General features: G+C 38.6%; 1 protein-coding gene across 1 annotated transcript in view; it reads left to right on the top strand.

Moving 5' to 3' along the window:
* Positions 1-14556, top strand: part of LOC140150881 (hephaestin-like protein) — a 39629-nt gene extending 25073 nt beyond the window's left edge. The window contains 9 exon segments of the mRNA XM_072173040.1: positions 472-683; positions 1491-1638; positions 2804-3019; positions 3730-3946; positions 4428-5041; positions 5881-6063; positions 6854-6970; positions 8582-8626; positions 10019-14556. Of these exon segments, the coding sequence (XP_072029141.1) occupies positions 472-683; positions 1491-1638; positions 2804-3019; positions 3730-3946; positions 4428-5041; positions 5881-6063; positions 6854-6970; positions 8582-8626; positions 10019-10110 (1844 nt within the window). The 3' untranslated portion in view covers positions 10111-14556.
* Positions 14557-14870: the final 314 nt, after the last annotated feature.

Raw genomic sequence — 14870 nt, 5'->3', positions numbered from 1 at the left:
AATTTTCTGGACACGTGACACCCATGGGCGCAGACATATTAGCATTATGGAATGTGACCCCGAGCACAGCGGGTAGTCTTCCAATGTATTTGAATAGGGAAAATTTCTCCTTGGATGCAAAATAAGTTACTTGTCGCAAGTTAATAATGTTATAACAAGAGTTTCCGTAGATAATTTTTTTTTCCGTAGGTAGATATTTTTGAAATTACGTTTTGATGATATTGTGAAAAAATTAATTTTGCAATGCACGAATTTCTATCGAAACTGCGGCCAAAAATACTATTCCAATCCAAAATAACTAAGACTTGTATAGCGAGGTCACCGCCGGGGGTCAGGGATCGGGCTCTAGATTACACTCACATTGATTCGCATTAGTCACGTGTCCAGAAAATTTTCAATGAAACAAACAAAATTTCACGGAGAGTTTGATCTGTTGATCTACAAAATAATCAATAATTTTATTGCCTCCAGGATCAGACAAAATGGACGACGCAGTTTCCCCTGGTGAGACCCATAGGTACCGCTGGACAGTACCAGATCACTATGCTCCCACTCGGGAAGACGAGGATTGTATTACATGGCTGTATTATTCCGCTGTCGATCCTGTAAAGGATGTGTACTCGGGTCTTGTTGGACCACTTTTGGTTTGTCGATCTGGAACTCTTAATGACGACGGGAAAAGGGTGAGTAGTCACGCCGACAATGATGGTGAATTCAACTGGAATAAAGCTAAATTCTGTATTCATGTGAAGTGATAGACGTTGGGACAGGGTACTTTGAAGCCATAGATGCGTACTCAAGGAGTACCAACTCGATAGCGCCAAAGTGTTGCTCTCTTAAAAAGTTACCTCGCTTAAAATAAAGCTCACGCAGATATAGATACAGAATGTTATGTGCTTGTTTTGACAAGTACATGGAGTTTTTTGTTGTTGTTGTTGTTGTTGTTGTTGTTGTTGTTGTTGTTGTTGTTGTTGTTGTAATTACTCTTTGACTTAAAAGTTCATCACATAAAGAGCGAGAGTTCTGACGCGCAATAAATCTGCTATATTAATTTGTAAATTAAATCTAATACTGTAACTAATTTGCAACTCACTTTGCTACGTTGCGTCCGAAATCATCGGACTTCGTCAGCAAAGTGAGTTGCAAATTAGTTCCAGTATTAGATTTAATTTACAAATTAATGTTTTGAACTACTGGATGAATAATCTACACCAAGATATAAATCTGCTATACATTCATAAGGTAGTCTGTTTGTCCGCCAGAATACCGTGCAGCAGAAATAAATGAAAGTATAGAGTGTCCCTAGAACTATAAGCAGTAGATTCAGTTCTTATTATTCACGTATAATAGTTGTTGACTGTGGCAGTGTGGTGATTAAATTAATCTACCATAATTTTTGGCAGTTTTGGCAGATACCAAACAAGACAAATAATATACATTGTTTTTGATAAACAATTCTGATTAAAATACATGCTTTATTTTTTTGCTAGGAAGATGTTCAAGAATTTCATCTTTTTCTTATGAAAGTTGATGAAAACAGGAGTTGGTACATCGATGATAATATTATTATGTTCACTAGTCTGTCTCCAGATGACGCAATGGATGATGATGAGTTCATGGAATCCAATCTTATGGAAGGTAAACTTCTATTAATCAAAGGTTCTGAACAAAAGGTAAATGTCTTTAGGCACTACATCGAATTTGGTCCTCTGGCGCTATCGGTACTCGGTTAGGCACCGATGACCCTTACTACCATATATCCTGGTTATGCAATAATTTGTATCAAACATAATATTTGCGTAGTGATATCGTTCTTCATTTGAATACAGGAAAGCACTGTGCTCGTTCAGGGTACGATAGAAAGAGTTATCGGTATGTGTTGTATGTAATTTAAGACAGAATTAAAAAGACTAGTTCGCATATGACGTCCTGACAACCAGACCAAAAATTCCGTACTGCGCCAGGTCGGCAACCAATCACACCGCGCCTTTGCCTTCACGTCAGACGCAAACTAGTCTTTTTATAGTTCGGTCTTCAATTATACCTATCGGGACACCGATAGCGCTACAGGACCAAATTAGACGTCGTGCCTTATGTACTGGGTGGATCGTATCACTTTGTTTCAACAATGTAATAACATATAGGCGTGATTTGCCCTGTAATTTTGGCAAACTGAGGAATACCACATTACATCAGCCTTCCTCATGCTTAATGGCTATTCCATTTGAAATCCATACACCCCCTATGGAAGACATGGCCTTAATCATCCTACACAGCGAGTGCGAATTCAAACGGGATTACCTGAATGGGTGAATCCATTTGAGATTATGTCTTCCATGGGGGGTGTATAATGGATTTCAACTGGAATAGCGCTACAGTGTAGTGCCTTACGCGATTCGCCGAGCGCGGATAACGACTATGACAAAAATAGCTTTGTACTGCAACAAAATTTGATAACGTCGCCTTCTATAGTTTGATCAGCTCGTAATCGGCGGGCCTTATAACATCGCGGATTAATATTAATATATTTTATTGTCTTGTGACGTTGTGACATCTCGCCAGAAGTATTATATAATTATTATTAACTGAAGTCCTATACTTTGTTTACTTTCTTTAACACGCAAAATATTGACCAGGTAGATGAACTTTTTCAATTTTAACGTGGGTCTACTTTTCGGCATAGGAGGAAAAGCCTAATAATTCCCGCCGATTACGAGCTGATCAAAGTATCCGTCAATATGATACAAAGGAGCGGTTTATTGATATATGTGACTCGTGCAATTGGATCATTTCTTATTCACAGGTATTAATGGTTATTCGTTCGCTAACCTTCCTGGGTTAAATAACATTCATCCTGATCAAACTGTTAGCTGGCATGTATCGACGCTGGGAGGTGACACCGATCAACATACCATTCACTTCCGGGGTCACACAGTAACTCACAATGGTCAGCATGTCGATACAATCAGTTTAACGCCAGGTGTTTCAGCAACAGCACTCATGAAGCCACTAAGGACAGGTAGGTTGGAAACGTTGATTTTTATCCGGGGAAATGAAAATACACACGTATCACGATTGTATCAGCATGTAACATTGATGATTTGAGTAGCTGGACTGTTTCGTGAACTATAGGACAAGGAAGCATCTCGGGCACTCTTGATGGGAATTTTAAAGCAATCATGACAACAGTAATGTCGAACGTAATTTGCTCATCGCCATACACCTTATCTCATCTAATAATGATGGGTCTCAATTCTTTCAACTAAAAAAAATCTGCCCTGCTATCAGCTTCATGTGAGTTTTTAGTTTTCACAATTGAGAATAGAATTGAATATTAGGGGCCTACGTTAAATTTGCCTTAAGCACATTTGAATTTTCACTTCATAGCTTGAGTTCTGATGTTTCCTATCTGAAACTGGGGTGACCATATTAACATGGCTTCATATACTAGCCAGAGTCATTTAATGGCCCAAATGGATCAACAAGTTACGATAAACCTTTTACAGTCATGTAGTTCCTTAGCTCAGTTCCTGTAGCCTCAGTCACTCCGTATAACAAACGTCCCAATGAGTTATCAGTCTGAGCCACATCGGACTGGTTTCTAGGAAATGGCCTTTGTCTGAGGCATTGTTGACAGGCCAAATCCTATAGGCATTGTTTGACTACATGAATTGAGATATAAAATATATGACATTTATTGCACGATTTCTACCTTTCTCTACGTTGTAGGCACATGGGGAATTGAATGCATGACTAACAGCCATTACGTCAATGGAATGACAGCCATGTATACCGTCAACGCAACATATAATGATGTCACTGAAGAGATGGCACCAAAACCAGATATTGTACGCACATTCCATATTGCAGCTACAGAAATTGAATGGGACTTTGCACCGAATAGTTTTGATTTCATCAAAAACGTGTCACTCTTAAATGAAGAAAGGTTTGCATTTCTTTTCTCCTTGCCAATTAAAACATCTTTGTCTTTTGAATATTTGCATCTATTTCCTATTCTATTTGCACTAGGCCCTATATGACGTAAATCTAGTATTGATTATGCTGACCAAACCAACCAACATACTAAACATTAAACTAATATACAACGTTTCTGTTTGTATCTTGTTGTCGATTCTCCTGGTTTCGTCAGTACATATAAGGATGAACATCCATTTAGAGCCGATAAAGCTATCGGCGCACCGGGGACGATAACATTTTGATTGGAGATCCGGGAAAGTTAAAGGGCTTAAAACAAGGTTGAACTGCGCACAAGATGTACTCTACATCTTGCTCATGCCTTCACCCTTTTGGTTTGCTGGATACTCAAATAAAATGTATGATAATCCCCAGCGGTGCGCCGATACCTCTATGCCCGCCATAATTCATCAAGAAGGTTATTAATGATTTATACTAATTTACCATTGCAGCCCGGGTAATGTTTTCGTCAAACACGAGGGTCCATTCCTGGGCAGCGTCTACAAGAAAGCCGTTTTCAGACAATACGAAGACGAAACATTTACGACCGAAGTTATCCCGGAACAATCGCAACAACATTTAGGTATCTTAGGACCAATAATACACGCCGAGGTTGGCGACCAAATCAAGATTATCTTCAAGAATATGGCATCTAGGGATTATTCAATTTACCTCCATGGTTTAATGTACTCCAAAGATGCCTTAGACGCGAAGCAAGAACATCGAGTAAATCCAGATGGCATCCAGCCATACACCTGGAATGTACCTGAAGAAGCTGGTCCAGGAGACGGTGACCAAGACTGTGTGCTATACGCGTATTATTCAGATGTGGATCGCGTGCGGGACACGCATTCTGGCCTTATTGGACCGTTAGTAATCTGTAAGCAAGGAACGCTTGGAATTGACAGCATGCGCTGGGATGTTAATAGGGAGTTTGTACTGTTGTTTAACGTGTTTGATGAGAATCAGAGTTGGTATTTGGATGATAACATTAAGAGGTACGCAATAGAACCTGAGGAGGTGGATGTCACTGATGGAGAATTTGAAGAAAGTAATCTAATGCATGGTAAGCACGAATATATAGTTACATGAAAAGTGCAGCTACGCAGGTGCTGCAAATTGATCACAATGTTGCAATTTGATGGAAGGTAGGAGTTTGATCATTTCATTGACCTCTGTAGCAGCAAAATTCTGATGATAAAACATGTTCATGATGTTGGCCCTTCTGGCTCGTTATCTCTAACTCACCAACATGTTTATTGAAATGACAACAACATTTTCAATACCAGTATGATATTGGTGAAGTAAATATATTGTTGAAAACAAAACGCGGGGAACCCTTGCCTCGCTCCCAAATGACTTAATGTAAACGACGAATAGAATCGGCCTTTCGCCAATAGCGCCGAATCGATCTGAATACCATGCACAATTGCATACAATCGCCTGGGGATTAAGCTGCTATGGACGTGGTTGGAATGTTGTCCAGGTGGCACAGGTACTATTGGTATACACATACTTAAGATGACCCACCTGTGACGAACTAAAAACACAAGTGGTAACCTTTAAACGCTTGCCTGATGTTCCTACTTTTGTTAAATGTTTTATGATAAAATAGTTTCAGCGTTGTTACTATAGTGACTAATCATACTTAAAGAGATTGAAAATATACAACCGTCCATTCTCTATAATACGTACACAAACATGTGATATTTAGATGTCCATCTCAGAAGCAGGCGGTCAGCAAATGGTCAGAATGGGTTGACAACATCAGGGAGAAACGGTATAATACGGTATATGGTGTGAGCTAGAAGAATGGCTACCAAGTGAACCGTCTGTACGGCTCTTTTGAGGGCTAGTATGCTGAACTGAACTTGGCTAAATTTGCTAACTTTCTTGTTTGTTTAGGAATCAATGGTTATCTATTTGGCAACCTCAAGAATCTAGAGATGTACGTGGACGAGACGGTGGAATGGTATCTGATATCAGTTGGCGAAGAAGTGGATATTCATACAGTACATTTCCATGGTCAATCAGTACTTTACCAGCAATTTAGCAAACATCGAGTTGATGTCGTAGAAATGTTCCCAGGTATTTACGTTATTAAGAAATCTATCACTATGTGTGTGTTTTTCATTTGAATGTTAATAAATATGACGCATTTCGCATAGTGGCGATTATCAAATTACAAATATACACAGTCTCTATAATGTAACCCGTGAAGTGCCGACGCGATTGGCCTAGCGCACGTATGACATAACGGCTTTCACTGCATAACCTTGATAGCGTCGCCTTCTACATTCAGTATAATACAAAGAGACGGTACATCACGGGTTCGTCACTACGAGACAATACGACGTTGTTGTGTAGAGGTTATCCGTGTTCTATAAGTTGCATATCCTTTCAGCGACTGCTATACCTTGTTTCGGACTTTCAAAGAAGGACCTGAATGTGCAACCATGACTGTTTCAAAATGGCCCGCCAAAGTCAGGCAGGTAACTCCGAGGTCGTGTATTGAATTGGTTTGAAAGAGGAATACTACGGGAATCAGCGCCTTTTGTTAGAAGTCACGCATGAGTAAAGTGGATAACCTCTATCGGTATTGATCGTCAAAAATAAGACCAGAGGCTAAAAACAGGTATATCAGTGGCGATTGGCGATTATCAAATAGTGGAATGGTGTCTGATATCTAGATACGACTAGTCTCATAAGGCATGTATAATTGATTCCAAACTTATACAGACTGTACATGCATGGCTATAAACGTCAGCAGGAAACACGTATACTTTGGAAACTTTCAGGATTTGGAGGAACCACTGGTGGTGATTACACTTAAGAGTTATACTTCTAACACATTCATTCCATGTTTTTTTGCATGCAGGTTTATTTTCATCTGTCCAAATGAAGCTGAAAGAACCGGGCCATTGGTTGTTACATTGTCATGTAAATGATCACCTGTTAGGTGGAATGGTAACTACGTATGAAGTCAAAGAAAACGGTAATGTACCTTAACTCTATGAAATAATATTTGAAGCGTCGTTGTATTCAACTTTATACATTTTACGTTGTGATTTCTCGATCAACAAACGTCGTTTCTCCGAGATTCTTGATCAGGAATCTTGAAATCTCGGTCAATAATCCACGATTCTCGGCGAGAAAGCTGGTCTTTTGATCGCGAAACACGGTTTCTCGATTATTGTTCACTGTACTTGGCTTGCCATATACGTTTTCTATACTAAAAAGGGTGCTGAAGCGGTTTTCGGTTGTCCTATACAGGGGATACCTTATATAGGTTCAAGAGCCTCGGGCCCATAGACCAGGAGCATTGTGGGGCGGGCCCCATTAACATATCTTTTCTCTCTCTGTGTGTGTCAGGTGGCGCTGTGTAGCGCTGCTGTGGTCTTCACAAGAGTACGCCATCTCTCTTGCACCTTGCATTCCTTGGTTAGAAACCAGCTTCACGTCATTAGTCCAAGATGTTGGTGGACGTCCTAGCTCTTCCTCGTTTGCCTTCCATAGCCCCTTGCTTTTCTACACCTCCATGTTTCCTGACAATATGGCCAAAGTACTTCAGCTTTCTCTCCATTATGCAGCTTCTGATGGTTAGACTTGTACCAATCTTGTCGAGGATCCAAGAATTTGTTCTCCTGTCTTTCCATGTCACTCGTAGAAGCCTCCTGTAACACCACATCTCAAAAGCATCTACTCTTTTCCTATCATTCTTGGTCATAGCCCAAGACTCGCATCCATAAGTGGCAATGGAAAACACAGTTGCACGAAGTAGGCGTACCTTGAGGTCAATAAACAATAAACGGAATTTTTTATAGCGACTTAGCATAAGTATGAACAAAGCGCTTTACAGTGATCTTAAAAAGTACAACTTACACTACATCTTAATGTACAACTGAACTAAAAAAACTTATAATCAATTAGTTTGGAAACAAATTGGTTTTCAGAGATTTAAAAGTGGCCAGACTTGGTGAAGTACGAAGTTTTACAAGTAATTGGTTCCAGAGAGCTGGCACAGAATTGCAGAAGGCATTAACCCCATAAGTTGTATGACTGGTGTTGTTTCATGTCTGCTTTTATAAGCGAATGTGAGTAGGTTTTAGGTAATTCGCTCATTTACTGGTAGCAGTGCAGTGAAACTCATTCAGCAGCGGAGTGGTGTGTTCCATACGGTTTGCCTTGAAAGCAAGTCTTGCAGCTTTGTTTTGTATCTTTTGTAGTTTGTGTGTGTTTTTTTACAGTTGTTCCATATAACAAAGAGTTACAATAATCAATTCGAGAAATAACAAGTGAGCGGACAGCATGGTTGCAAGTATCTTTATCAGTATAACAGCGAATGCGTCCTATATTACGAAGATGATAATTTAAAGAGCTATAGAGACAGCAGATATTTGAGATGACATAGACATGGTTGAATCAAAAAGAACTCCAAGTTTGCGTACAGAATCAGATGGTTTGATGATTGTTCCACATATACGTTGAGAGTTGGTTCATTATATATTACGTTATAAGCTGTTATATGCAGGGCGAGCAACAAAGAATTATGTTGTATCCTCATTCAGCTTAAGCTTATTTACATTCATCCAATTCTTGATTTCAGCAATACATGATTCCAATTCGGAAAGAGCAGTTACACTATCTCCAGGTATGCGGGGATTAAATTCTGTATACACTTGCGTATCGTCTGCGTATATGTGATAGTTTAATCTGTGTTTCTGGATAGTTGTTCCAAGTGGGTATGTGTAGTAGCTAAATATCCCAGGACCTATCACTGATCCCTGGGTTAAGTCAAATTCCATTTTTTTAGTTTTAGAAAAGTCATCACCTATATGCCATTGATAAGATATGTCGCATCTCCAGAAGCTCTGTGCGCCACAAAGTTGTATGAATATGGCTACCTCTCTGAAGATGATATCAGAAAGCTGATATCTGACATGCCACCGAAATTCTGCTCGTGTGACCCATTGCCTACTTGGCTACTCAACCGCTGTATTGATGAACTGTTACCTGCCAGAACAAGGATCATCAACCAAGACTTACAACTACTTACGGTGATCGGGCGTTTTCGGTTGCAACCCCCAGACTCACATTCGGAACTCTAATTCCATCGACCGGTTCAAAACCGCACTGAAAAACACATTTGTGCACCAAAGACTGATTGTAGTTTCCTCGTCATCAGCTTCTACTGTTTCTTAATGTATTGTGTTGTTGAAACTGATTTTGGAAATATAGTTACTTGCCTTTATGTTGCTTTTATTGTGTATTTTATTACTATAGTTGGTTTAAAGTTATTGTTAGGCATGCTATGTATATTTTGCCTTGCATGCTTAATAATTCTGATTTCGTGTTATAATGCTTTTAGTTGTATTTTTAAGATGTTTTTAAGCACATTGAGAGCTTTTTTGTTTTTATAAAGTACTTTGTATTATTATTATTATTATTATTATTATTATTATTATTATTATTATTATTATTATTATTATTATTATTATTATTTATTATTATTACCAACTTGGCTGTTGCGTCTTTTGAGGTAGGAGAGTATCCAGGATCGGACAGCTCCATTAATGCCGAGAGATTTTTCACGCCATTCAAAATCATTCAAAATATCAAAATCAATAGTGTCAAATGCTGTTCTTAGATCCAATAACACAAGATAAACAGCTTTTTTGTTGTCCAGTGCACAAAGCATGTCTTTTTTCACTTTTAGCATGTTTAGAAGAGCAGTATCTGTTCCATGATTACGCTTGTAAGCAGATTGTTAAGACTCCTGCAAACTATTTGTAGACATATGGGAAAACATCTGTGTCATAACATATTTTTCCATAATTTTGTAAAAACATTTAATATTGGAGACAGGTCTGTAATTGTTAAGTTCATCCAGAGTCGCCTTCTTTATGATAGGTGTGACGATAGCTTGTTTCAAGGAGGTGGGAAAGTGCCAGACTTGAGTGATATGTTAGTCAAACTTTAACTTCGTAAATAATGTGAAAATGAAATATTAATTAATTTTGTTCGATGTTTTTCCTCGTTTCAGAACCCACTGCTGGTCAGATGTCTTTCATGGCCTATACACCATTTGTGTTGGCAAGTAGTTTGCTTTCAAGAGTATATCATTGGCTGATTTAAACCACAACGTAGTGAAGAACTACAGGAAAATGTCACATGATGAACGTATAAATGGGGTCATAGTTGTGAACTCAGATTAATCGCCAAAAACACACAAGCCGACATCAATCAAAATTCTGCAAGAGACTATATACGGTACCACGTTATTTATCGGCGATGTATAAGTAGTATATCGGGTTTTTTTTAAGAGACTGTAGTGCCAACTTACTCCTGAACTAGACGTACACTAATCCACAAAATGCTCTATAAAAACATCATTTTACTGCAGAGGCCTTACACTGCAACCACAATAAATGGGCAGCAATACACGTTTACCCTCACCCTATAGTTTAGATGTATTGTGGTCCATTATGGTTGCAGCGGCCCATAACGGGAAATTAAGCAGACGCGGGGGGGGTGCTGATTCGGAGGGGGTGAAATAGGGTGCGCTACATTGATACAAAAAAGTATTGGTCCGGTACGGTCGTGCACACGGGCATTCGACTGGCCCAATAGATATTGACAGCACTGGGCCAAAATGGGTTGAAATTGGCCCAGTACAGGTCCAATTTATTCAATACTGTACTGGGCCAATATAATATTGCCAATATATTCCCATTATGAAACCGTAAGTAAACGGTAATGGTCCAATTTTGGTCCTTTTTATTTTATTTTATTTATTTTTTTGGTCCACGTCTAGCTGTGCAGTGTTATTCTATTCCTCTTTTACCCGGTTCAGGCATTATTGCAGTTTCACCTGTTCAACCAGATATTTCCTTTGAAAAGGAAACTTACTTGCACTCAGCATAATTGAATTGGTATTACCAGGGCCGTGACACTCGTATTCAATCCCTGTATAAAAAATGAAGTCACTTCGCCGGCAGTTTGAGTGACGGTTGCTATGCTGGTTGCTATGCATCGAGGTGGTAAGCCTAAAACTTACGTACTTGTGAACGGCTATGATGCGCGTTACTGCTTTATTGGTCAAAAGGACTTATCCTGTATTTGATTGACAGTTGCTTGGGCATCGAGGTGGTAAATTAGTCTTAGTTTCAGACCTGCAAGTACAGGTACGATTGTAACGCAATTTGAAAGTATGTTTGTTTGTTTTAAGAAAGAAGTGCCATTTTCATCAAATTTTATATTAGTAGAGATAATATTAGACCCATATTTTACTTGTTTTATTGAATTTCGAGCTAATTTTATGTATGAAATGTGCACATTTAGACCGATACAGTGCAAACGACACTCCGTCTTGATCAAGTCTAACATCGTCAGGCTAAAATCTCCTCAATCTTGAACGACTGTCGATGAAGTCTATTTCGAGCTATTTTTCCAAGATGGCGCCCATCGACTGCCAATTATTCGGACCCTTTCCGGCAAAAATACAGCTTATTTAGCCAGTCTCGTCATGGGGTCATCGAAGAGAATATTTTCCTAGCATATTGAGCTAACTCCTCAGCTATTTGGTTTTTCACGATATGATAGTAATGGAAAAATTCGACCAAGTGTTCGCCGTTTTTCGTCATTTAATTTTTTTTGAAATGATGACGTAAACACGCATCATCTCTTCCACAGAAAATACACTCCTACACGTACAGGGGTACTATGCCATCACATGCATTATCGCGCACAGGCTGAATGACTGACTTCATTTGCGCAAACGAGTGGCTTATCCTATAGTATATTAGTACTCGAGAATCCTTGGTATTACCTCATTTACCTGATGTGCAAAGTATTAAAGTTCGATAACAAACTAAGCTCACAAAACCGAGCCATTGATAAATGAAATATATATTCTATGGTGTCATCAGATAACAATTATGCCTTGCTCACGTAGATTCTTTACAAGGCAGTAAATGAAATATTCGGAACAAGCGTAAACTCGCTGCTTCTTCGTTATAATAATAATAACATGTGGCCCTTCAAAATGAAGATGATAATGATCAAATATTGTATTTTGATAGTAAAAAAAGTCAGGGTTCCAAACCACGCCCACATTAATGCAACATTGGGCCAATACAGGGCCGGTACTCGGGGCCTACAAGCTCGGCCAACAAGTTTCTGCCGCAACTGGGCCAGTATGTACATGCCGGCTCGATGCCATATTCAGGTAGTCTTCAATTGGCCCAATAATGGACCAAGTACGGCACAGCTTATCCTGATAAGAAAACGGCGGCCAAACATTAACCCGTATCGGATTTGAACTGGCGTTATTCCGTCAGCCGTGTCCGGTATTGGCAGAAGTAGACCGGTTTAAGCCATTACTGGGCCAATCTTACAATGTTTGCTGGGTAGCGAGAGGGCGCTAGACCACTAAAAACACCGGTGTTCCACACACTGTGTGTGTTCTATAATATAATCTTGTCTTATCCAGCCTTGATTGACAGCAGGCATCCACCTCTATTAAAATATTAAGCTGATTGGTACAATGAAATCAAATTACAGATCAACTCACATAATCCCTTGCGTTTTCGTTTCTGAACAATAGAGCTCCCGAAACGGATATGATAAAGAGACCCATATAACAAAATCTTCTACTAAGGGTATACGATGTATTGTTGGTCGAAGCAGCAACAAAAAATGTAGTTCACAGCATCTTGCGAATGGTAGTGAGTTTTAGCAGAAATTGCATTGCTCAATTCATAGCGAGCGTATAGAAGAATTCAAATATCACAGATATACTTTTGTAAGTCCTGTAGCTCTTGAGTTATGTTGTAAAGAGTGCTGAAACAACAACACGTTTTGTAAAACGAACATCATGCAGTTATTGTTAACTACATGTATGCACACAACACAGGAGCACTCACAATAGGCAATTGAACCCTACTGGTAGCGCTGTGTTGTAGCTATTGGGGATGAACTAGTTAGTATCATGTATCAAAAAGTATAAAAGCTATGATTTTAGTACTTTCTCTATGTTTCAATTACTTATTCTTTTCCAAATATCTGAATCTTCAACCCGGTAAAAGCTTTAATAACGGGGGAACATACATTTTTATTAAAAAGAAATCCTACCATCTATCCAAACTCGCTGTGTTATTCCAATTCACATTTACTTCACCGGGCAGCCATTTTTTGATCGTATTTTGAAGATTGGTGTCATAAAACCGTCATAGGTACAAATTTAGTACTTTCTGTCAATCAATTATGGCTTATTCTCTACATGTCAATCTTTAACTAATTGGCATAGTCCTTATAATAACGGTGGTCCGCCTTGATGAGTAAATGACAGCAAACAGCTGCAAACCAGTGAAAAATATCCCAAAACTCGGTCAGTGGAGCTCCGCTCGTACATGTCAGTAGATTCATTATCGATTGGATTAGTCGTCCGTAGCGGACAATTCGGTCGCTCATTGGATCAATATTATCAGGTGGTAATAAATTTGCATTGGACAATAGATTACTATATAATGGTTTAGTACTGCATATATCGGTTTAATCTTCAATAAGCGGGTTTATGGCTGGAAAGGTCACGGTGAATTCGCCGTGGACGTAAGTGCACTATGACATAACTCGTTAACAACAATAAATTAAGCAAGTTTTCAAAGTATGATTTGTGGAATGAACTTTTGCAAAACACCAAAGTGTTATTTTTCAATAATATACTGATTCAGATAATGAAAATCGATTTTTTGGCTGCTTCGACCAACAATACCTCGTATACCATTAAGGCAATAAGTTGTTGCGGGCAAAATGTAGGCCTACACTGTATACATGTGCTTATGTGCTTAAAAATGCGCATTTAAAAAAATGCTGGTATATGCAAACAGTGATGTTGGGTAAACGGAGATCAAGAACAAAGTAAATTAATTTAGTATTGCTTTAAGGAAAGTATGAGGTATAGAACTTTAGCTGAAATTGTGGAATCAAATACAGGTTTTCATTTACCAGAATCAGACAAATTATTCTCTCTCTATATATGTGTTCATTACACCGTGTTCACGTGAAACTCATCTATATCAAGCTGTGGTAATAAATGAATTAATAAGTTTATATTCATATATACATCCACGCCATTTTTCTTGACTTAAAACTCATCTATATCAGCAGCAGCATGAAAGCCTATAATAAATATATAATGTAGCATAAAATAATTATTGTCAATCTTACAGCACGTGAATATAAGCCCGATTTTGTAACAAATATTTCGAATCGGTGACGTCGACTTATAGTCTATTTCTCGTCAGCAAACGAACTTCGTTATCTAATCACTGGATGCAGGAGATAATTATGACTTATAACCATACTTGCTGGATCGAAGTCGAATGGAATAAAGTATGAATCGGGCTTTAGAGACAGCTATTGTGGGAGAGAATGACAATAACATACATGTGTGTCCTCTGGTCCAACAGCAGTGTATCTGTTGATTATGGCATTTTTGTATATTTTAGCAGAAAATGATGTGATATAAGTTTGCACGCCATTATTTTTTTAAACAATTATTAAAGACATTGAGTTTGGAAATTGATTGATTTTGTGTGAATTGTTTGCGTGTTTTATTTCCTTGGCGACAAAAATTGAAAAGAAAAATGCACCGTGATTTACGCATGACGAATACATGATTGGGTTATTCCAGAAAATAGATGCACACCCTCTATAGAGGAGTTCGGATTTCCGGACTTTTTGTCCAGTCATGATTGTTGGAAATCCAAACTTTTAATTTGTCCAAAGGCGAAAAAATCCAGCAAAAATAGTCCAAAATCAGAAATCCAGAGTTTGAAAGGCTCATTTTGGATAGGCCTAACTCCGTGATTTTTCACTCATTTAATTGCATTTCC

This window comes from Amphiura filiformis, chromosome 4 (genome assembly GCF_039555335.1).
Source record: "Amphiura filiformis chromosome 4, Afil_fr2py, whole genome shotgun sequence".
NCBI lineage: Eukaryota > Metazoa > Echinodermata > Ophiuroidea > Amphilepidida > Amphiuridae > Amphiura > Amphiura filiformis.
Note: the sequence above shows the minus strand (reverse complement) of the source record. Positions and strands in the feature narration are given on the sequence as shown.